This window comes from Aphelocoma coerulescens, chromosome 18 (genome assembly GCF_041296385.1).
Source record: "Aphelocoma coerulescens isolate FSJ_1873_10779 chromosome 18, UR_Acoe_1.0, whole genome shotgun sequence".
In the NCBI taxonomy this organism is placed as follows: domain Eukaryota; kingdom Metazoa; phylum Chordata; class Aves; order Passeriformes; family Corvidae; genus Aphelocoma; species Aphelocoma coerulescens.
In genome coordinates this window covers 11,705,747-11,729,626 of record NC_091031.1, presented here as the reverse complement: position 1 = coordinate 11,729,626, position 23,880 = coordinate 11,705,747, and the positions used below count along the sequence as shown (strand labels likewise).

At 56.6% G+C, this 23,880-nt stretch overlaps 1 protein-coding gene across 1 annotated transcript in view; it reads left to right on the top strand.

Annotated features, from left to right (window-relative positions):
• NTN1 (netrin 1) overlaps nucleotides 1–23,880 on the top strand; it is an 84,859-nt gene that overhangs the window by 57,176 nt on the left and 3,803 nt on the right. The window contains exons 3-5 of the mRNA XM_069032765.1: nucleotides 6,828–6,977; nucleotides 9,401–9,454; nucleotides 20,974–21,048. Coding sequence (XP_068888866.1) covers nucleotides 6,828–6,977; nucleotides 9,401–9,454; nucleotides 20,974–21,048 — 279 coding nt within the window. The remainder of the gene's footprint in view (nucleotides 1–6,827; nucleotides 6,978–9,400; nucleotides 9,455–20,973; nucleotides 21,049–23,880) is intronic.

Genomic DNA, 23,880 nt, shown 5'->3' with positions numbered 1-23,880 from the left:
TCTTGCACCTGCAGCTCTTGGACCACACTTGGCATTTCTGATGGAAAAATAAAAGGGATCACATCCCCCATGATAAAACCCAAGTCTTACCAGCAAAGTGGGGTGAAGGAAGCCCCGATGCTTCATCTCAGCATCGCTGGCAGCTTCTGCAGCCCTGCTGGAATCAGTGGGAGGTGCTGCTCTCAGCGGACAGGGGAAGTTTGAGCCATCTTGGAACAAGGGAATTTTCAAGCATTTTGGGAAGTGCTGCCATAATTGCCCCATTGTGTGTGTCACTGATGCCTGCCCACAGAGCTCCTGCCCAAAAAGTGGATTTATGGCCGGGGTTCCAAGGCCCCTCCGGATTAGCGGCGACTCTGGCTCAGTGGAGGCTTTGTGGCCCTGTCTGTTCCTTGTTACGGAGGAGACAAAGCCAAGGTCTAATCTGTGAAATTTGGCCCAAACTGCAGGGCACCAAAGCCCTTGGCTCCCCCGAGTGCCAGTTCAGGAGGGGAAACGGGAGAGCCCTGAGAAGTGGGGCAGGAGGAGGGACAGCAGGAGACACCCAGAGATTGTTTGGCTCTGCCTGATAAAAGGAGGAATTCATGTTCTGCTGGCAAGAAACCTTTAAATCTCCAGGAGAATGTGCTGAGGGACATTGAGCATGAACATGATCCTTTGGAGGGCTAAATCCGGCTCCCAGTGTCGCAGACAGGCTGCCGAGCTCGCAGTTAATGGTTAATATTGAGGTCATTATTGGTATGCAGAGTTAGCACAGAGACATTTCAACCCCTTTGCAAACCAGCTGGGGCCAGGCTGGGTGGGTGCGCACCAGATTCCAGTTTCTCTTCCCCATAAATCCATGGGATTTGCAGGACATGCTGCCCATGCTGGAGATGCTCTGGTGGTGCTTGTGGGCTCTCCCATCCCCACAGGATGTCCCCAGAGCCAGCACAAACCTCTCCTCAGCACTCAAGTGCACAGGTTCAGCTCAGACTTCCCTCACCCACAGACAAACAACCGGGATAGGGATCCAAAGGAAGGAGCCCTGCTTGTTTTGAATTGATTTCCCAAAGACAGGAGCCGAAGAGAAGCTGTAAGAACATCCTGTCCTCCTTGGGAACACTTCAAGGTCACCTCTGGGATGGATTTCAGCTATGGGGGACAACAGGACTCACCCCAGGAATTCTCCCACCTTGAGTTCCCTGGTTAGATGTGTTCAGAGGGAGCAGGATTAAAAGCACCTGAGCTCCTAAAGACAGTGGAGAAGGAAAAAAACAACAACAACAAACCCTCACTTAAGTAATAATGTCAGAACCACCCCCATAAACACTAAACCATAAGGTTAAGTGAGATATGTTTGCTGCATCAGGATGTTTTATTGAGGCAACAGGAGAGTTTAAGCTGAATTTGTTTTGACATTTTGACAACAAACCTGGGTTTGTTGCGTTGTTTTCCAGCAGAAGTTTTCTGTAGCCACATTTTTTCACTCCTGTTGAAGTCTTTGGAGGAAAGAAGGGAAGCAACCAAAGGGAAGCAATTTTTGGCCACGATTCTGGAAAAGCATTTTAAAGCCTGGTGAAATATAAACGTGCACCTAAGGCATGTTGGCTACCTGGGACTTGAATTTGTACTTAAAACTGAGTGTGATTCCTGAATACAGGAGCCTTCATCAATGATTATTGCAAATTAAGGGTTTTTTCCAGTTTAATGCATTGTTGGGTTCCTGCTCTGTCCAGAGGCTGGATCTGGAGCCCTGTGAGGTTTGTGATCCTGGCACATCCAGGGTGATAAAAGGGAATCTGCACACCCTGGGAAATCCAGCCTTTTGCTCTTGTCCGGGCAAAAGGATTTTCATCACTCTGAAAACCTCCCAAGGAAGCAGCTTCCCCAAAAGCAGGAAGATGCTAATTCTCCAAAAATGCAAATCTTTTCAGGTACCTTCTCCATAAAGGTCACACTTGAGGAGAGCTGAGCCTGGAGATTTATCCCTCTGTTTACCCTTCACCACACGAGTGTGGGGCAGGATTAGCAGCTGGGAATACCTCTGCCCAAACACCAGGGGTGCAAAAATATTTGCATTTCTGTCGTGCTATTTGTCAACCTTCAGTGAGGCAGAACCATCTCAGCAAGTCCAACCACTTGAACTGAAAAACTGTGGGGTTTTTTTTTATCCCAAGCACGGCCCCAAGATGTTTCCAGGTGTTTTTTAGCCCCAAACCTGAGCTGAAGCACAGAAACGTGGCGCTGGCTGGGCTGGGGTGGGCGATGCTCTGCCTCAGCAGGTTTGTACAGAAAATAGGGGCTCATTTGGAAACTCCAGACAGAGCTATAAAAGCCCCCGGCAGCCAGTTCTGCAGAGCCTGGCCCCGGGGGAAATCTCCTGGCTGCAGGCGCTGAGGAGCTGCCTGGCAGTGCTTATATCCATATATATATATTAATCCCAGCTAATGTAACTACAGATGTTCTCATTCAGAGCCCTATCTAATCCTGTTGGGCCCTTGCCATGGTGTCTCGTAGCAGGAGTTCTACGAGTTAATTACATGCGGTGCAAGGCAGCGTTTCCTTTTATCACTGAAAAGGTTGCCTTTTCAACGCCCTCAATGTCCCTTTGTCGCTGGGCTTTGAGGACCAGTGAAGAGGAGCACCTGTCTGACCTTCCCGGCGCTGTGCATTGCTTGGCAGCCCTCCACCGTCTCTTGGCAAGGCATCCCGAATCTTTGCCGTGGGTGCTCTCCGTGCCTTTCACTCTGGCTCCCAGCTGAGGACGTGCTATTGATTTCTATAGTGCCCTGATATGAATTCAGAGTTTCTCTCTCCCCCTTTCACAGCACAGCCTCCCATCTTGTGGCTCTTCTGAGCTCCGTTGCAATCAGCCAGATGTTTCATTGACTCCTAGATCTTTTCCTGGAGTGGATGCAGTTAATTGGGACCCTTCAGCGTGGATGAGCCATCCTGTTCCCTCCTTCCAATTATGCATCCTTCTGCACTCCGGATTTTGGCTGCTCTCCCCTCATCCATTCGGCCACTTTGGGTCTGTCTCGCAGAGAGCGACGTGGTCTCCTCACATCTGGAGCAGCCACGCTCAAGATGCTCACCTGGGAGTGCTCTCAGCTCCCTGCTTCCCAGGCCGTGGTTGTTTTACAGGAAAAATCAGCTTCTGGGAGCAGAGGCACCCCCACTGCTGCCCTCCCCACACATTCTTACTCCTTGCTTTCTCCTCCACAGCCATGTTTTCAACTAAAAAATAACTTCATTTTTCACTAGGAATTCCTGGTCATTTCTGCCACAGACACTCAGCATAAGTTTTTCTCAAAGATTTTCTGAAAAAACGAAATTCTGGGAGTTATTCCCCTTCCTCCTGATGCTCTGTGGGCTGACAGACTGCAGACACCCCTTTTTCTTGCTCCAGCAGCATCCCTGCTTGCTTCTCTCCCATCCCACTCTACCCTCTGTGGTGGGATCCTTTCGAGCAAGGCATGAGGGAAAACCACGTGTTATCCCACTGATCATCTCCAGGGATGCCCCGGACACCCTCCCTTCCTGATCAGAGAGGTTCCCTCAGCTCTGATGCCTCGAGGGCTCTGCTCAGTGCAGGGCACTGCTGAATTTCCGCGCCCCGGTGGGTGATGAACCAAATCCACAAATCCTTGCACGCAGGGAAGTTCAGGAATGAAAGCCAGGGAAGTTCAGGAATGCAAACCCGTTCTGTGAGTCCCAAGGCGCCCATCGGAAGGCAGCGATGCCAAAGGGGCGTTTGCACCAATCACCCCCTCGCTGAGATGCTGGTGCACGCTTCCCTCCATTTGGGGTTACAACCCAAAGGAATTTGAACTGGATTGGAAAAATCAGCATCAAGCACCAGCAGCCCGGCCCTCCATGGCTGGGGAAGGAGAAGAGCCCGTAATTGCTGGCTGCAAGTGTTTGCACTGGCCGGGGAGCTGTAAATTACCTTTAATTGCTCCTAATTGCTGGCGCTGGTTCAGTTTCTCGAGGACAGGGACAGCAAATCCACATCTGCAGACACTGCCGAGAGCACCTCCTGCCTCCCTGCGCCGGGAGCGCTGAGCCGCTGCTGATTCCCGGAGTTTGGGGCAGACAGACACGGCACAACGGGCTCGGGCACGGAAGGAGCTGCGCTGCCCGCGGGGCCCCGGAGGGACGCTGGGCACCGGTGACACAGAGCCCGTCCCTGCATCCCGACAGGGTTTTCCCCACGGAGCGGCAGAGCGAGCTGGCAGAGATCGGCCGGGAGCTCATCCTGGGGAAATGCTGGCCCACGGGCGGCTGAGTCCCAGACCCTCTGTCACTCGTGCCCCCTGCGACCTCGGGAACATCACACATGGGGACGTGAGAGCCCCACAGGAGCCGGCTTCGTGACAGAGGAGACAACCCCAGACAAACAGGGCTGTAAAAATAACCCCGGCAGCTCTGGCCGAGCCGTTACCTCATGGGGGAAGGAAGCGGCAGCATCGCGATTTATTTATTTCTGTGCTGTCCAAAGAGCGCTCTGTGCTCTCAGCCCGGCCTCCAGGAGCCTGACTCTGGAAATCTTACTCATCACCAAGGCTTTTTTCCCCCTCTTTTCCCTCTCTCGCCAGAGCGGTCCCACTGAAATGGGGGAGGATTCCTCCCAGGATGGGCCCTGCAGGCGATGCCTGGGAGCAGCCCCGGAGGGGACGCCTGAAACATGAGGCGTGTTCGTCCCCATCCTCCTGCCCTTTGCCTCTTCTTGGGTAACCTTTCCCTGATTTGCTTATTTTTCTATTAACTCCTGCCTCTCTGCTCTTCTTTAACTCGTTTCTCTCCTGTTCCTCCTTCAGGCTTTCGTTTAATGTGGTTTTATTTTCTCTCCCCCAGCACTACCTGAGCCATCCCTTGGGACTGCAGTGTGAAGGTTTTCCCACTTAAACACCCCTCTGCTCATCACCAGCCACGCTGATTTCACGTTAAAACCTTTCCGGTCTAAATTAGCTTTAGAAACGCAGATTTCTGCTGTGGGCAGGTTTGCAAGCAGCCATTTCCCAGGGGCAGCTCGGGGTAGGGGGAAGAGCAGGACTTTTAATCGAGAACCCCGAATCAGAAGTGTTAGGAAAAGAGGAGAAAAGGAAAAAAAGCTTTCTTGGTTTCTTGAGGGTCTTTTTCCCCCTCATGTGAAAAATCTTCGTGTTTTGGCAAGGCTCATTCTCTTCCCACCCAGCTCTGGTGGGGTCAGGGCTGGTGGCAGTTTGCTGGAGCTCTGGGGTGTCCCGTGCAGGGAGAAGTTGGACAATCCCAGAGCAGGGGTGCTCCAGGCTGATCCCAACCCTGCTGGGAAGGGATCAGCCTGGGAGCTGCTGCCCAGTAAGGGTCAGACTGAGCGCTGCTGGTGCAGGGAGCAGGATCGTGCTAGGGTGGCTTGGAGGGAACCTCCAGCCAAACACCAAAACTTGGAAACGCAAAATCAATGTGGGATGTGATCTGCTGCCCCCAAATGAGGCAGATTTAGGGTGTCTCAGAGCCAGGGGGATGAAGAACAAACAAAGCAGCATTGCAGGGTCCAGGAAAAGTCCTCATGGGAGTGATGTGCCCAGTTTGGGGGGCTTGGGGGGATTGAAGCCACTGGTGCCCATGGGGACACCCGCCCTGGCCCTGACCCCCAGCCCAGCCCCCTCCAGGCAGTGGGACAGGTTTCCCCCAGCCCCTCTTCCTGGCAGGCAGCTCCCCTGAGGGGCAGGAGGAGAGGGGATCAGTGCTCCCCAGGGAGGGATTTGCCTGGCTCCGTCCCGAGGATGCTGCAGAAGAAAAGGAAAGCTTTCCTGCTTGCCTGCCTCTCGCTGCCACCGCTCAGCAGGGGCAGACCACAGTCTGGCACGGCGCTTGCAGCTCTTAGAAATCAGGGCTGTTAACAAATGTGTGAGGCCGTAATCCTTTTGGAGCAGTGATGATAACAAGCCCTGATGCTTTTTTCTTTTTTTCTTTTTTCTCTCTCTTTTTTTTTTTTTTTTTTTTTGGCTTTTCTTCTTTTTTGCCTTTTTTTTAAAATTTTTTTACCCCGAACAGCTGCGCCAGTGAAGTCGCACTGTGGGAAATGAGATGGTGAATGTTTTCAAGTGCAGTATTTACATCCCCTGCCAAACCCTTCACATCTGCCCGGCTCTGCCGTCAAGGCTCCATCCATCTGGCCGGGAACAGCAGGTCCTCCAGCCTGCCTGCATCCCACAAGGGCATTTCCTTCCTGTGCCCGCAGTGCCAGCTGCCAGGGATGCTGCTCAGCGGGAAGGGCTCGAGCGAGAGCTCTGAAAGGACTGGTTTGATTTTTCTCCGAGTGCACGTGAAATGAATTCCCAAGCTCCCCGCAAGCGATTGCTGCCTGCCTGAGCTCGGTGTGCTGAGGGGAGATGGAGCCCTGCCGGGTTTGTACCTCTGTACCAGCCCCACCGCTGCTCCCGGGAGCCCCGGGCAGTTTGGGGCTGCTGGGCGGCGACAGCGGGTGCTGCTCCCCTCCCTTTAAATCCTGCAGACTCCTGATCTCAGCACCCATGGGGTGAGGAGTGTCCGTGGGACCCATCCCCACGCTGCCTCCCGGGCTCGGACATCCTGGCTGCACTTCCATCTCCGCGGCGGGGCTGTGACAGGGCCACCCCCTCTCCAGGGCTGCCCCCGTGCCCAAGCGCTGCCCCCACGCCCTGTGCCAAATGCCAGCTCTGTTTCAGCTCAGTCGCGGAGGTTTGCCGGAGCTGCCAGCGGCAGAGAAGTGGAGCCGTGCCGGGGGAGCTCCCGCAGCTCCCACTCCCCGCCGATGCCACATCGCCTCCTGCCCCCGCTGTGCCCTCCCCTGACCCTGCTGTCGTGTGTTCCCCCCGCAGAGTGCGATTGTCACCCCGTGGGTGCCGCCGGCCAGACCTGCAACCAAACCACGGGCCAGTGTCCCTGCAAGGACGGCGTCACCGGCATCACCTGCAACCGCTGTGCCAAGGGCTACCAGCAGAGCCGCTCACCCATTGCCCCCTGCATAAGTAGGTGGATCTTCTTTCCGTGGCTGCAGAGTAGAGATTTTGACCCTTGAAAACCTGCCAGAGCCGCTGCTCAGGCTGGGGGCTGCTGAACCCCACCGGTGCTCGGGGTCAGAGCTGCCTGGGGATCCCTGCCCTCCACACTGCCCAAACGTGGTCCCAAATCCAGCAGCAGCTTCCAGCAGCTCACCTGCCTTCTTGGGCGGGTTCTGTGAGTGCATCTACAGCCCAGTTCACTGGGAATTTTGTTTTGCTCCATGGAACAAAGGTGCCCCAAGAGCACGTTTATTTAGGGGTGCCAAGTCAGGTCTGGGTGTTAAGGCAGATCGTTCCAACAGGTTTTTCTCTCCAAAATCAGGCTGTGCTGCACTGGCACAGAGCTCAGATCAGAGGAGCTGCTCATTTGATGGAGCTGCCATCACACCTGGGTTGCTGAAGGGGCTCTTGCACCCACACCACCCTCCCAGAAGCAGGGGTGGTTTTACCACCGGCTTCCTTGGGTTTGCTTTTCCATTTTCCTTCCCAAGGCTTGCTCTCACCCTCTGCTCTTGAAACAACAGCAGAAGCACCAGTACAGCTCCCAGAGTGCCTCCACTGCAGCACCTGCTCTGCAAACACCAGGAGCCCCCCCAGCCCCTGCTGAGCTCTCACTGCCTGGGAAGTTGGGTTTTAGCCCTGTGCCCCTCTCTGCTGGCTCCTTCCCAAGGATGCTGCAGAAGAAAAGGAAAGCTTTCCTGCTGCCTGCTGGATTTGCTGCTGTTGGATGTTTCAGTGGCTCATGCACCTTGTGGGAAATCTCCACCTGCCCTAACAAAACAAAGCATCAACATTAGTGGGGATGGGATGGGATGGGATGGGATGGGATGGGATGGGATGGGATGGGATGGGATGGGATGGGATGGGATGGGATGGGATGGGATGGGATGGGATGGAGGAACTGCTCCCCTAGAGGGTGATCCCCTGCTGCCAAAAGGAGAAAAAGGCCCAAGAAAAGTGAAGGTTGGAAGAATAAGGCTTTTATTGGGGACCCACGTTCTGCTCCCACACCGTTCTCCCTCTCAGCATGGCCATTGCCAAATTCTGGGGCAGAGACCCTTTCTCCACCTTCTCCTGCTGAAGGAAACACATTCCAGGGTGGTTTGGGGTCACTTGAGATCCATTCTTCCCCGTGTCGCAATGGGACAGCAAGAGCCCAAAGCAGATGCTTGTTGTCCCCAAGATGTCCAGCTGTGGCTCCAGTCTGCTCTGCAGCAAGTGTGCACAAAGGTTTATCATTATTCATTCCTCAGGGCCCGGGGAAATCAGAGAGCAAATTGTTCCTTGCATCAGCTCCCTCGGGATTCCTGGCACTAAATAAAGACAGACCCAGGATTTCAACATGGCCCATCCAGGCTTTGGGGCTGGGCACAGCCGCTCTCTGATTTACCACGGCTTGTAATTCCCTGTTCCCAGAGACTTGTAGGCATGGAAAGAACACCTTGGGGGAAGGAGCAAGACCCCCATGGGGTCTGTGTCAGGCCAGGCACGAGCACCCCCAGCCCTGGCTCTGGGATGGCTGGGCTGGCTCTCAGTGCTGCCTGGCCATGCACCGTGTCTTGTGCATGAAGGTGAGTGACCCAAAAACCACCCGATGCTGACTGGGCTGCACCCCTATGAGTGCAAACCCTGCCTCTGTGGCCATGCATCTTCCCAAGAGCACAAGCAGAAAGAGGCAGATGCCCACTCCCAGCTCATGCCTAAATTCCACTTCGAAGCTGGACTGTGGGGTGTTCCCCCACCAGGATTCCCAGCAACGCACAGAAATGGCAGCACCGTGCCCCAAATGCAGGAAGGACGTCCATGGTGGGAGCTGGGGAAGGAGAGCATCCTGCAAGGCTGGGACCGTACAACTGCCCCCATCCGCAGTCCATCCTTTCACCAAACACAGCCAGGCTTGGGAATGAACATCCAGAGCATGATGTGGTTTCAGCTCTGCAAAGCTGGCCCCAAATCAGAGCCAGGAACCAGGGAATTGGCACCAGATGTGTTTGTGTTTCCTTTAAATGCGGGAGGCACCCCTGGCACCCCAGCAGAGCTGCAGTGTGGTACCTGCACCCTGCCTCACACCAGGGGAGTGCCAGCACTGCCTCAGACGTGGGGGAGACAGCAGCTGGAGGGGACACCCCAGGGACAGGGAGGGACAGCAGCCCGCAGGGACTGGGCACAGTGCAGCACGCAGCCACGAGCCGAAGTTTTTTTGTTAAAAACCCTCTTTGCAACACCCTCGGGGGATGCCTGGTTGCCCAGTTCCCGGTGCACTGGTTTGGGGGCTCTTGCTGGGGGACATGGTGGGGAAGGGAACCTGCAGGGACCAGGCTCTTTGGGGTTTGGAATAACTCCTCCTTTTCTCTCCTCTCTGTTCCCGTGTGCCCCTGGCTGCCCTGCAGAGATCCCGGCTGCTCCTCCCACCACGGCCGCCAGCAGCGCCGAGGAGCCCGCAGGTACGTTCTGCTCTTTTGGAGCATCTCGGTGAAACGTCTCTTCAGCAATCATCTCCCTCGAGATAAATTGCATTAAATGCATAAATCCTGTTGTTTGTGCCGGGACAAGCAGTTTCCTTTTATGGCCAAATGTGTTGGAAACATGTGTGCAGCATCCTGAGAGTTTGGTGTTCCTTGGAGCACCTGGGAGAGCAGGGAAGGTGCAGGAGGTTTTCCTGCTGGATCTGGGAGCACAGGGGGGTTACCCAGTGTTGTATCCAAGTGAAACCACACCTGCATCCCATGTCACCGAGGGACTCCCCTGTTCCCAGTTCCCTCGTGTCGGATAGCTCTGACCAGGGGATGACAGCAGGAGCCAAAGGGTCCCAGGAAAGGCTGACTGTCCTGTCCTGCTGCCTGGAGGTTCCCGGGGTGTTTGAGCCCCATCTGTGAAGGTGTAAAAGCTGTTTACTTTTGTCTCAGCAGTGCAGGAGGGTTCATAAATTAAGGAGTTTGTACTAAAAGTGATGGATGTCACCTTGGATTGAACCCTGAGCCATGTCCTGTGCTCGTGGCCACGTGGGACAGAAAGCAGCCAAGAGCTGAGGGAGCATCAGCCCAACCTGAGCCACTGCAGAGGAGCAGGGGCCAGAGCTGGCCTTGGAAGGAGGGGTGGGACAACATCAGCTCTGGCGTGGGGGGTCCTGCCTGGCTCTGCTGAACTCTCAGGGGTCCCAATCAGTTTGGGAAAACAGTCCAAAACTGGATTGTTTAGATGAAATGCATCCATGCTCTCCCATGCCGGGAGATTGGAGGATGAGGAGGGGCTGCTGCTCCTTTTTGCTGCCAGGCATGAGGAGCTTTTCTGGTCCTTTTTTGGTCCCTCTCAGACAGAAGAGACCACAGTGAAAGGGCAAACAAAAATAGCAGTGGGGGGTGAAGGTTTACAAACCTGCCAGTCAGTCCTTGTCTTATCTGAATCAAATCCAGATTTTCTCAGGAATGATTATTGGAGGTGGATGATTTCAGCCAGTGGGCTTAAATAAAACCAGGTGATTGGATTGATGCAGCTCCCCATGCTTTTCCCCTGGAAATCAACCTCTGCAGTTTCAAAACCAGATCTGGCCCTTCCAAACGTCATTTTGGGCCCTTTTGTTCCTGGCTGGTGAGGAAGAGGCTGGATGTAAATGCAGGAAAGGGAAAAGCCAGCTCTGAGGGACCCCAGGGTGCACAGACCCAGAGCAGCCTTGGCTGCTGGTTGCAGCTTTCCCAGGGGGCAGAAGACCCAGTGCAGAGATGGGCGTACGTGGAATCCAAATTCTAGCCTGAATCCTGCCCCAAGAACCAGGAATGAGGAACACTGACCCTGACGAGCTGGAACTGCTGTTTCAGCATCATTTGCAGGTAGCCAGAGTATTCCTGCCCTATAAAAGGGTTGGTTTTCCTTTGTGTGGATGTCAACAGCTTTGATTTTTGCCTGCCCATGCCTATATTGAGGTCAGGCAGAGCCACCCTCTGCTCCCAGGTAAATTCTGTCTCTCCTGGGACAATCCCAGGGTGAGCAGCAGGAACAGACTCCTCTGCCCTCAGCAGAAGGGCAAAATGCAGATTGCAGGGGGCGGCTCCCAGGCCATTCCCATGGATAGACAAGGAGGGAAAAGAGGTCCCTCAGGTGTGCTGCCCCCAGCACCTGCACCAGCCCAGGGAAACCTCACAAAGCACAGGGGGAACATGGAAATCCCCTCTCCCACTGCAGGTCGAGGGCTTGGACAGCTGAGAGACACCTCATTTCCAGCCTCCAGCCCTCCTGTACCTGGGCATCCCCATGGCAACGTGGCCTTTTTGGCTGAGCAGCTCAACTGTCCCCAGCTCCAGCCACACAAACACTGCAGCAGCAGCTCCAAGGGAAAAGTGACAGTAGGAAAGGATTAAATATCCCACAGCTCCTTCTCATGAGCTGCAGCAGCTGGAAACAAGGAGTCACCCCTGTGAGCCGCCAGCTGCCTCCACAACATCTGGGTGCCAGGCTTGCTTGGAAATGACAGCGTGGGGACAGGGGCACAGGAGGCAGCCCGAGCTTTCCTTTGGATCTGAAGCAGGGACCGGTCCGAGCCATCTCCCAGCACTGATATTCCCTGAACAGGAGTGTGTGCATGGGATCAGCAGTGCTGGAGCTGGGAACAGGGCTCAGCCTCCTCCCCGAAGGGCTCCTGCCTGGGGGAGCTGCCAGGCTGGGGCACAGCCGGCTGTTCTTGGTGAGGATGCTCCCAAATCCAGGGATGGGGAGACTTTGCACTGGTAGGGAGAAAAGCCGGAGCTCCTGGCTCTGAGGAAGTGTCAGCCCTGTGGAGAGCCAGGAGCATCCCAGAGCCTGGGAACAAAGCACTGCCCAGCTCCCTGCAGTGCAGTTGGGAGGGGAAATTGTCATTTCATTCACCCTGGGGTACATCTGGGCTCAGCCTGGGGGTCTCCAGCTTTGTACCCATCCAAAGGAGGAATTCATTCAGCCCTGCCTGGGCATTCTCTGGCTTGTCTCAGCTGTAAGTGAGGTGATGGATTGACTGCATGATTGATTGACTGATTGATCAGCAGCATCCAGCTCCCTCTGAAAGGTTTCTCATGGTGATCTCCAGTGAATGGCTGGGAGCACAATAGGGGAAAGGGGCTTCCAGTGAGGGAGCTCCTGGTCCCTTCAAAATAGCTCAGAAAGTCTGGGGAAAAAACCTCAAACAACCCCCCCAAAACTGCTGAGATGTAGATAAGCTTTATGCACAACTGCACCGTGCTCTTATCATCCCAGTGCAGGGCTTCCTGCAGCTCCACATCCATTCATTCCTCCATCCCTGCATGCCTCTGCCCCCAAATCCCTGCATTCCTCCAACCCCACATCCCTGCACCTGATTCCCTCCATTCTTCCATCCCCTTATTCTTTCATCCCCATATCTCTCCATTCCTGCAGCCCTTCATCCCCACATCCCACCACAGCCAACCCTCGAGCTTCAGAGCCAGGACTGACGAGCTCCCTCTCCCCATCCTGGGACATTTCCAGACGCTGATTCCCCTTGGTGACACCAAGCTTTTGTCTCCAGCATCAGCTCCCTGTTTCTGCATTTCCCCCCAAACAGAAAACTGTGATTTTCCTGCTCGGCTGGGAGCTGCTGTCAGGCAGGAATTTATGGGGTGCTTGGCTCCCGAGGACAGATGTTTTCCTAGGAATGTATTTCATGGTGTTGGCAGTGGCGCTTGGCAGGGCACTCCTGGATCTGCACCCCATGTCCCCAGCGTGTCCTGGGGCTCATCACTGCGATAAATCCTGTGGGAAAGGGTAGGAAACGTGCAGCCAGCCCTGGCTGCTCCGGGGAGGGGGCTGAGGAGGGGGCAGAGGTGGGGTGGATGAGCCGTAAAACTCCGTTTTGGTGTGGAGTTTTCCAGTGCAGGGTTTCCAGTGCAGTGAGGTGTTTTCCAGTGCAGGGTTTGTTTTCCAGTGCAGGGTTTCCAGTGCAGGGTTTCCAGTGCAGGGTTTCCAGTGGGTGTCCAGCACAGCTGGACTGTCCCCACTGTGCCACCAGCAGCCACAGCCGCTGCCTCCTGCTCCCTTTACATTCGGGAAAATTGGGATGCTGCTGTGAGGCCACAGCTGCTCTGGGCACCCCTGTCCCAAAACACCAAAAATCCCTCAGGCCGTTCATCCCCATCCCCAAACTGGCCCCCGGCGGCTCCAAGGCAGGGAGCGAACTCCCCCTGAGCTGCAGCGGGGCTGGGGTGGTGTCTGGGATGGGTCCCCTCTGACCATGACCAGAGCTCCCAGGGATGGACCAAAGGCACCCAAGCCGTGCCGGACCCAGCTGCCGGGATGCTGCTGGGCCACAGCCGGGACCGGAGTGGCCGAGCACGAGGGGCCTGCCAGGGACACTCCCGTGATGAGGTGGGGACAGCCTGGGCACATCCTGGAGGTGCCGGGGTCCTGCTGCAGCACTGGGGCCGGTGGCCCCCAGGCCCCGCTGGGGCTGCGGAGGTGGGAAGGGGCTTCGGGCTCCCGGGAATCGCTCGCTGCCGCTTTCCAGCCGCTCCAGGCGAGAGGCTTTAATCTAATTACATGCTTTATTTGCGCCAATTTGTTTTTCAATCAATCTTGCTCAGCCAGAAGAAAGGAGGCTGCTGTGGGCTCATTTGCACCTTCTTGTTCCAAGGGAGAGGTTAATGGCCGTTATCCGCTGGGATCCGCGCTCCCGGCTCTCCCTCGGCGGCCTGGCCGGGAGCTCCGGGAATCTTCTCCCGCAGACGGGCAGCAAGTTCCCGGGGTGGCACGGAGCAGCCGGGCATCTTTGGGACACGCCGACTGTGAGGATCCGCTGCAGGCAGGGCTCGGGATGCTCCTGCCAGGTGCTCCCAAGGAGCCGAGGCGTCTTGCAGGAAGATTTTGTGTGTCCGTTGCCAGTGGGGTCCCGGGGAAGGTTTGGGTCTGCAGAGCACCACAGCAAACAAACCAAAAAGAGTGGAAATAACTCCTCCCGCTTTTCCTGCCCCGCCGAGGAGTGGCACAGCTCAGTGCCGTGGTGGCTGTGCCTGGCACAGGGCAGGGCTGGCCTCGGTGCCCCCCGCACTCCTGTGCTGGTGCCAAGGGCTCCTCAGCCCGCTTTGGGGACCAGAAGATGCTCTGGGGCCCAGCAGGTGCCTCGGCCTTGACAGACTGGTCACAGACCCACCTCAGCTCGTGGGACAAATCCCTGCCAGCTCCTCCCAGCTGTGGTGACAGACCACAGTCACTTGGTTAAATACAACCCGGTGCCAGAGGCTTGCTGTGCACCAGGGCTTGGCACAGACTCTCAGGGGGCAGATCCAGACCCCTGGAATCTCTGTCCACAGGCTGAGACTGCTTCAGACCTGGGGACCATCCTGGAGGTAACACAAGCATGGCTGGAGCAGCCCAGCCCTAGCTCATCCCAAGGCCTGGAAGGGATGTGCCTCCCTATTCCAGCTCCTGGCCATGCTGGAGGGACGGCCAAGGCCATCCTGCTGGGGACACCGGCTGTCCTGCAGCTGGACAGGGATGCAGGGCACTAATTTGCACATGATAATTGCAAAGGGCATCGTTCAGGACAGCTGGGTCACAGCCAGGTGAGGGGAGAAGAGCCAGTTAGTGATAACAGACCCAATCAGTGATAACAGACCCTGTTTTGTGGTAACAGACCCCTGCTCCATTCAGTGGCCGGACAAGGGTGCAGCAAAGCACAGGAGAAGAGATCCCATCGCTCAAGTGAATAACCTGGGAAGGATTCTCTGCCTTAGCTTTGCTGTTTTATTAAAGCTTCTTTACGTTAAAGCAGCCAGCTCTGAGACAGTCCCAGCGGAGTCCAGCCCAAATTAAATTACAGCAGTGAACCCTCACAGTCAGCGCCTGCTCTGTGAGCCAGACACTGCTGTCCTTGCTCTTGTCCCACGGGGATGATCCCATCCACGCTCCCTGGAAAAGGACAGGGCTACTCCAGAGCATCCCCTCCCTCAGGACGTGTGGTTAGCACAGGCCCAGAGCCAGAAGCTCGGAGCAAGCAGAGCTGGAGCTCTCCAAATGACTCCACCAGTCCTCCCCTGGAACTGATGGAGGAGATGGTAAAATAATTCTTTGGGATGGAAGCAAGGGGCAGCTTCAGTGCAGTGGGAAGTGAACCAGGAGTTCACGGTCATCAGGGAAATCTCCAGAGGTCTGAAAGCCAAAGGCATCCCTGCCATAAGTGCTGCAGGCCAACCCTGGCACAGGGTGATCCTGTCCAGTCCCAGGGCTGGGCAGTGCTGGATTTCATTTGTCCCGTGTCACCTGGGAACGTGGCTCCCACCTGCCTTTGGGATGCTCTGGGACAGCTCACAGAGATGTTTTCAGAAATGTTTGGATCCATGTGCTTTTCCTCCAGGCCCCAGCCACAAGCTGAGGATGTGGGGCTGCTGCCTGTGAAAGGGGCTGGAAATTTCTTTCCAGAGTCTGAGCAGCCTGGAGGAGCTCTCAGTGCCATGGGCATGGGGCAGCAGAAAGCTCTGCAGAGCTGTGGAGCAGCTGGACACGATGTCCTGCACATCCCACAGGACTGCAGTAGCTCTTGGGAGCACCTGGAAGAGTTTTGTGGTTGTTGGATGGGCTCAGGGAGGCAGCCCAGGGCTGTGGTTGATGGCAGGGGGGTCTGGGCACAGACACAGCCGAGAGCTGGGATTCCCCAGCTCCTGGTGAAGGGAGGGATCACTCAGACCCAGCTTCAATAAATACACAAAAATGCACCTTCCTCCCCCTGGGCACTCGTGGGGGACACTGAAATACAAACCCCATCCCTCGGGTGGGGACAGACCCTCCCACTGCAGGGGCCATTGGAAAGCCAGGAGTTGCAGCAACGTGCAGGTTTAGGGATGCCTGTGGAGAAGTTTAGCTGAGATTCACCCAGAGCCAGTGGGGACCTGGAAGCTGCCGTGTCCCCCACGGTCACTGCTGCTCACTCCCATCAGGAGGGGCAGCTCATGCATGGAGGATTTGTGACCAGTAACACTGGGGAGGGAGAGAAAGGGGCAGGAATCTGAAAGCTGTTCACCACCAGCCTCCCCTTGCATTAGAGCAAATCAAACCAGCCCCACTGATCTGCACTGACCCACTCTGGGCGTGTCTGGGACCCCAGGCAGACCCCAGTCCCATTTTCTCCGTCCTGCTCTCTCTGGTGAAGGAATCACAGATTTAGGATTTGATATTTGGAGCTGCACCGTCATTCGGTGGCTCAGGCTGGTTGCACATCCCCTCCCCGGTGACAACAGGAGATGGGGGCACCCAGACCCCCACCCGCAGAGAGCACAGCCCTTGGGAGGGAAGGCAGGAAAATGCCCTCCACCCCCAAGTGCTGAGGTCAGACTGTCAGGGCTGGGGCTCCCCTCCTAAGCCACAACACCTCCGCCTTGGATCGCAGCCCACAAAGGCATTTAGGGCCCTACCTGGGGGAAATCAATAGGAATTTAGCTGCATAAATTGGGATTAGAAATCTGAATCCCCTTGGGGATCTAAGCCTTATATCTGCATTTCCAGTTAGGTACCCAGGCCAAGAAATGTGGCTTTAATCGCTCTATCATGTCAGAATCAAGGGGCCTTTAATTTCCGTTCCCGACATGTGGCTTTCGCAGCGGCCCAAAGCTGATTTTGGAACTGCAAGCACAGCAAGAGGCGCCTGGTGCAGGGTCTTCCCTGCAACAACACTCAGCACCCCCAGCCCTGCTGCCAGCACCTCCTTCCTGCCCAGCCCTGGGAGCATCAGCGCTCTGGGAAGAGAGAGATCGTGGGATGGCACTCAGCACCCTGCAGCTCTCAGCCTCATCGCAGCAACCCCAGACAACCCCCAAACCGAAGATGTTTAAACAGAAAAAATTCAACATTCTAAAAAAAAAAAATAAATAAGAAGAAATTAAGCAAAACAAAGAAGGTGTTTAGCTGTGAAAAGTCTCTGCCCAGCCAGAGAATTACTTCTATCAAGGGGACGGGCTGAGCTGCAAAGCTGCTGAAGGCTGTGCTGACACGTTTTACTGAGCTGCGAGCGACACGAACCAGCCGCCCGCCACCTGCTCCCTCTGTGAACAAGCAGCTCCAGCGGCCTCTTCCCGATCCCTCCCGCTCTGTTTATCCGGGAGACGTGGGCAGGTTGTGCTTTCCCCAGCCCGGGGGCTGCCGGCCGCAGGGAAGAGCAGGGAGGAGCAGGATGTCCCCGCTCGGGATGCAGAGCTGACAGGAAAAAAGCACCGAGGGCTGCGTGTGCTTTGGGCTTGCGGCTCTGAAATGGGGATTTGCACTGGAATATTTGTGCAGCTGAGCAAAGGCGGGGAGAAAAGAGCCGGGGGCTTGGATGTTACCACGGGGTTGTCCTGCACCGTGGGGATGCGGCCAGGGGGGTTTGGGTGCTTCAGGAGGGTGGCTGGGTTGGACACGGGTTGAGAGGGGCTCAGGGAGGTCCCAGGTCTGTTGAGGGCAGCTGAGCCCTGCCAGGGCCAGGAGGGCAGGGCTGGACAGCAGCAGGGTGAGACCAAGGCTTGCTCTGCACGCCGTGGGCAGGGGACACTGGGGCAGCACAGTGGGACAGGGAGCTGGGGCTGAACCCGTCCTGGTGCCCCCCTCGTCGCTCCTGCAGGACCTGCTGGACACTGACCCCCCACGCTGCAGGTACCAGGCTGCTCCCCACGCCAAAGGGTGTCCTTCAGGCAGCTCTGTTCCTTCTCAGCCTGGTTTTTGGCTGGGCTCTGGCATCACCTTCCATGGGCAGGTCATCCCAGGCTGATCCTCTGCAGCCTCATGGAGAGGGGTGAGAGGGACCTGCAGGACAAGGAGCCTCTGGCACAGCCAGGCAGCACAAGTCTTGGGATTCCAGAGGTTTGTCACATAAACATTTGCGGACAAATCCTGTGAGATTTGTGCCTCCTGTGCACGCCCGCGAGTCACTGAGCTCCACACCCATCCTCTCCCCCCCTTTCCACTGGCTGATCCTTCCTCCCATCCCTTCCCCAGCTCCACCATCACTTTCCAGCTGGGAGCAGCAGCTCAGCAATGCTTCCCCAGAGCCCAGACTGCTGAAGAGTTCCTTGGTGAGGAGAGCAGGGTCCGTCCCTGGCAGCACTGACACAACATCCCACAGCATCCCCTCCGTGCACGGCCCCTAAGGCAGAGGAACCCCACAGCACCACCCCACACACACAGAGCTCAATGCTTGGCTCAGAGGAACCCCATTTGCCCTCCCAAAGAGGCCCCAGAGGATCTCCAAGTCACACAGGAGGCAGAAGAGCTCTCCACGAGGGAGACAAAGGAAATGAACTGGAGAAAATCCCCCACCCACAGAAACCAGTGCTGGTGATTCCCAGTGATTTACACGAGCTGGCTCTGGCCAGGCCAGCTCCATTCAAACCAGCTGAGGCTCTGGCACAGCCCGTGGGGCTGGGGAACGAGGAAGAGAAGGACAGGGCAGGACAGGGCTGTGTTCAGGAAAAGCAGGGTCAGCCCTGGCTGGAGCTGGGTGTCTTGAGCCCCAGGTTGTCACCCTGGCAGAAACAGAGGCCGTGGGTGCTGTGGGCATGGGGTGCTGTCCTGTAGGGTGTGGGGGGCAGCTGAGTGCTGTCCCGTCACCCCGCAGCCTCCCTGGCTGGCAGAGAGCCCCGGGATGGATTCCTGTCATCTCAGGCAGAGTGGAATTGTCATGGTGCAGGGATGGGGAGCCTGGCTGTGCTCAGGGATGTTTCTGAGGGGAGAGGTTGCTGAGGTGACTTGGGGTTGCTCTTGTGAGGGTTCTGGACTGGGCTCCAGAGCAATGGTGTCTCTCATTGCTGTTTCTTGGCCTGGATCCCAGAGCAGTGGGGCTGCAGGAGGATCTGCTCCAGGTGGGCTCTGCCAGCCTGGCTGCTGGAGATCCCTTGTGGGGCTGAGCCATGAATGTGCAGGTGGGAGCTGCTGCCCACCCCAGTGCTTGGGGGCAGCTGCTGGCCAGTGTGTCCTGGATTTGGCCAGGGCAGGAAGGATGTGCAGCCAGAGCTTCCAAGCTTGTCCCTGCTCCACTGTTCACTGCCCACCTGTCCTTGTGTCACCTCTTGTGCTGCCCAGGGGCTGTGGATACCCACAGAGCTCCAGGATTTCTGTGCCAGGGACAACCATCACCAGGTTTATCACAACCACACTGGTGTCCTGAGGACATCAGCAGCCTGGACTGAGCAGAGCGGTGCCAGCAGCCTGGCAGAGCAGCCGATGGCCTGTCTGTCCCTTGGCATTCCCTGCTTCCCCCAAAAAGCTCAGGAGAAGCTTCCCTGGGCTCTTAGGTCACTCCATAGACATTCAGTTCCCTTAGAGACTTTTCCTTCAATGTTTATGGCCAGGAACATCTTACAGTGCACTGGATCAGGAATGTTTCTGCTCCCTGAGCTCAGTGACACCAGGCAGCCACGTCCCACTGCATGGTGGCATCCTGCCACGTGGGCATGGCTGGGGCTTTGCTAGCGAATCTCCATCCACTGAGCTACAGTTTTTATGGAATATCCACTCCTTTCCCAGTGCATTTCAAGTTTTACTTGATGTTCAGAAATGTTAGATGAGAAAAACAAATGGGAGGCATCAGTGGCTGGAAGCCCCGAGTCTTCAGGGTTTGGAGGGGCCTTGGCTGGGCTGTAGCTGGGCAGAGATCTCAGCTGGGGCTCTTGCAGGAGGAAATCACAGGGTTTGGGTTTGGCCCTGGCTGGGTCTTGCTGGAAGAGCACAAAGCCTTGTATTCCTGAGGGTCTCTCCTGAGGAGTGGCAGCAGCAGGGAGCCATGGGGCAGGAGGATGGGGCTCAGATGGGGGCTCTGCATGGCCACATTGAGAGGGGCTGGGGCACACATGGCTCACAGGGGCTGCTGCTGAGGGGGTTCCTCATGGTCTTGGCACCCGGTGTGTGCTGGCCATGGGATGCCAGCAGCATTCCCAGCTTCCCAGCAACCCCCCTGGGGCTCCTCTGGGGCACTTCAGCAGGTCCCACACCGGTGCTCCAGCAGCAGCTGGGGAAGGATGATGCTGGGAGGGATGGAGGCCTCCAAGGGCTGTCACAGTACCAAGGCCTCCTACTGCAGACAGATGTGTCCCTTTCCCCTGAATTAGGGGATTCTGTGCTGCTGGGGGCCTCCCTCTGGCACCCGCGGGTGCTGAGGAGCCGTGGATGTTCACGGACAGCACATCCACGAGCCCAGCCCCATCCTGGCAGCTGGCATGGGGCTGGCACTTCTCCAGCCACACTGGCCTGGCCGCGGTGCCACGGGGACGTTCCCGCAGTGGCCGGAGGGCACTGCCCACCCAGCGGAGGGGCAGCAGCTCCCGGGGCAGGGCTCCGCGTCCCCGCGGGCTGCAGGCCGCGGCAGTGCCAGGGGGCCGTGCCAGGCTCCTGCCGGCCGTGCTCGGCCCAGGCCCGGCCAGCGTGTCCCAGCGGTGCGGGCCCATTAGAAATGAAATGTTCCTACTGGGGTATTTTATTTGCACACTTCAGTAGAGTGGACACCAAAAGGCTTTGCTAATGCTTCATGGGCTGCTAATTTCCTCTCTGACCCGCATTGTGGCGGGCTGACCCCAGCCCGAATCTGCCGGCAATGAATGCCAAAGGCTGACACCGGCCCGGGTTAGGGGTGACAATGGGGCCTCTGTGGGCTCCGGGCGGGCTCCAGTTGGGAGCTGGAGAACAGGGGGAATTTGTGTGGCTCTCAAAAGCTCTGGGTGGCACAATAAGGGAGGCCCCCGGGGTCTCCCAGGAAGACAGAGCGGCCCGGGGAAGCCGGGCCGGGGGAGGCGGGCGGGAGGGAGGATGGGCTCCTTTGTGAGCAGCTTTCTTTAGAAAGGAAGGGCTTTCTCAATGCCCCCTCCGACGACCCAATCGGGCTCTGGCAGATGGATATCACAGGCACGCTGCTTATTCATGGCAGGCTGCAGCTTTGAGCCGTCCCCCCTTCCCCCCAGCCCTTTCTTCATTTTAAGGCTAATTTGTTTTGTTAATGTTTTCTTGCCCTCCCCCTCTCTGCGTGCAGATTGTGACTCATACTGCAAAGCCTCCAAGGGGAAGCTGAAGATCAACATGAAGAAGTACTGTAAGAAAGACTACGGTGAGTGTCCCCCGTCCGAGGGAGGAGCGGTGCCAAAGGGATGCGGGGCAGGAGCATCCATCCCCTCGGGGCGTCCCAAAGCCCACCCAGCCCAGGCTGGGTCCCAGCCACAGCCCGTGCTGGGATCTGAGCAATTTTGGGAATGGTTTTTGCCAGGTTTGGAGAGGCAGCCCGGGGCGGCGATGCTTGGTGGAGCAGTGTGTCCCTCGGGGAATTGGGATGAGCACACTGTGGGCTCTCTGATTTGGGGGTTTTCTCAGCATCTGCAGGAGACTCATCTTTTCCAAGTGTTTCCCAGTGTCTTCTGGGTTAGGATGACACCACGTCCCCTCTCCTCTCACTGTGCTGTTATGTGCCACAGCTTTTAAAGCTTGCCCTTTGCTTGTGGGGATGAGCAGCAAGCAGTTCCCTGTCACCTGGATCCAATCCCCCTGTCATTCCCAGGCGACGTCAGAGGCTGGTGCAGTCCTGGGACAAGCCAGGAGACTCTGGAATCCTTGCTGGTACTCAAGGCCCTGGGAATCCTTCCACAGCTCTGCCTCAGAGCAGCGGCTCGGAGCAGGCGCATCCCGAACTCCCTCAGCTCCTCTCTGCTCCTGGGGTTGTTTCTAACGTGGGTTCATGTGGGACAAAGGCAGGGTGACCCCAGGGGGAGCCGGCCAAGGGATGCTCCACATTGGTTTTGTGCTCTGGCACCTCCCTGGGAGCCCAGGGGAAGGAGGAGGGCTTGGAGGCAAAGGTTTTATTTGCATTCCCATTTATTATCCATGGGGCAAAATGGATAGTGAGCATCCTTGGCAAGGGTGAGCTGGGGCGTGATCGTGGTCCCTGTCCAGCAAGGCCATGCCTGTAGGAGCTGCTGGAGGTTCATCAGGTGCTGGGAAGTCCAAGGAATGGCTTCCCTTGGATAAAAGAGTTTAATGGCACCCGAGAAGCTGCTGGAGGTTGTTCAGGTTGTATATGGGGTTTTTAAGGGCAGGAGTGAGGCTGGGCCCAGGTAATAAAGCCGTGGGGTTTTCCTGTGGCCGGATTCTCTGCTGGCTGATACGATGCACTTTTCCCGCACGTGGATGTGCATCCCTTCATTTCCCACCTGGCTTCTCCAGAATCTCCCGAGGGCTGAGCTCTCCAAAGGGGAGTGTGGGTGGCTCAAGGAGGTGTCTTAGGCAGGAGATACCCCCGGAGCAATGAATAGGGAAGAGATGCCGCTGGAGCAGTGATTAGGGGAGCTGAAGGAGCTTTTCCCTTCTCTTTTCTCACTCAGCATCACCCCTGCGGCTTCACGAGCGAGCCAGAGCCGCTTGCTGGGGCTGGCTCAGGTGAGGGGTTCAGACTGTCCCAGTGCTGGAACTGGGGCGCTCCCACCCGACCCTCCTGGCCATGAAGGGTCCCCCACAGCCCCAACCAGCCCCACAACCACGGCAAATTTGCTTTTTGGAGGACAAACCATGGCGGTGAGGCAGCAGGGTGAGCGGTGCCGGGGCAGCCCAGGCTTTCACCAGGGCCAGGGAGGGAAGAAAGGGTTGAAAAGGTGCAGGGAGGGATAATAAAGACTTTGGGACTGACACCCCAGCAGGAAGCCAATTAGGAGGCTCTTTTCCTCACCGTTCTGCTGGCATCGCTGGGCTGAATGTCCTAAAAGGCCCTAATTAGCTTGAACAGAGTTCCTTCTCCCGCAGGCTCAATCGGGAGCTATCATCCGCCCCGCGCTCCTCAATGGGGCCTTTTAGCTCCCCGCTTCATTCAGCCTTTCAAAGGGGATATTTTCCCTTATTTATTTTTCGTATCTGTTTGTTTTTGTCGGGTTTGTGTTTTTTTTTCTTTTTATTTTAATTTGGGCTTTTTCCCGCGAGATGGGTTTGGGTGCAAATATTTGGAGTGAAACAGGACGCGGGGAGGGCAGGCTGGGAGATTCAGGGAGGGGGGAGGCAGGAACAGAGGCAGAAGAGCTTCTTCTGGGTTTATTTTGGCTGCGTGGGGGAGCGCAGGGTCACTCAGCTCCCAGAAAAGCAGGGAGAGAGGAGGGGTTTGCTGGGGTGGGGGCAGTGAAATCCCGGGGAAGCAGGAGGGATCTCTGCTGAACCCACGGAGGGCAGAGATTCCCAAAAGGAGAGGGGATTATTTGATGAGAGCAGATGATGCTCATCCAGGTGATGAAGAAAATCCTTTACTCCCTCAGGTGACACATTTTCAGCCCGATTTTGGGGCTTTTTCCATTCTCAGTGGGGTGCAACTGTGGTAAAGGAAATCTGGAGTTTTTACATCTCCCTTTTGCCCCGATTCTGAGCTCCCTGTGCTGCAGCAGGGCCCAATCCTGCCCAGATGATGCTGGGACGTTTTTGTACCAGCACTGTGGTCCCAGGCATCGCTCCCATGCCGGCCCTGGGTCCCCATCCCAGCACTGGGGAGGGAATGGGGGTGAGGAACAGAATCCTCATCCGAAAGGTGAGATCATCTGCTCACTTTGCCCTTTCTTGGAAAAAAAAAGTAAAAAAATCCTTCCTTCAGTGGAGCTTTCTCTTAGTCACCCCCTTTGTCGAGAGGAGCTTGGCAGGGGCTGCTGGAAAAAAGCAAAACGTGTTTTCAAAAGGCAGCTTGAAAGGAGGGAGGGAGGGGGGATGAAAAACCTGAATCCCCCAAAAAAAGCCAAGGCAGGGGGAAGCACCAAGCCCGGTGCTCACAGCCCCTTCAGTGCCCGGGAAGGTGGAGAAATGCCATTCCCGGAGCGGAGCAATCCCGGCTGCAGCCACGTGCTGAGGGAGGGCCGGGGCAGTGAGGGGTCCCCCAGCACCAGGGCACACCCAGGCCAGCCGGGATTAGGGCTCATAAATC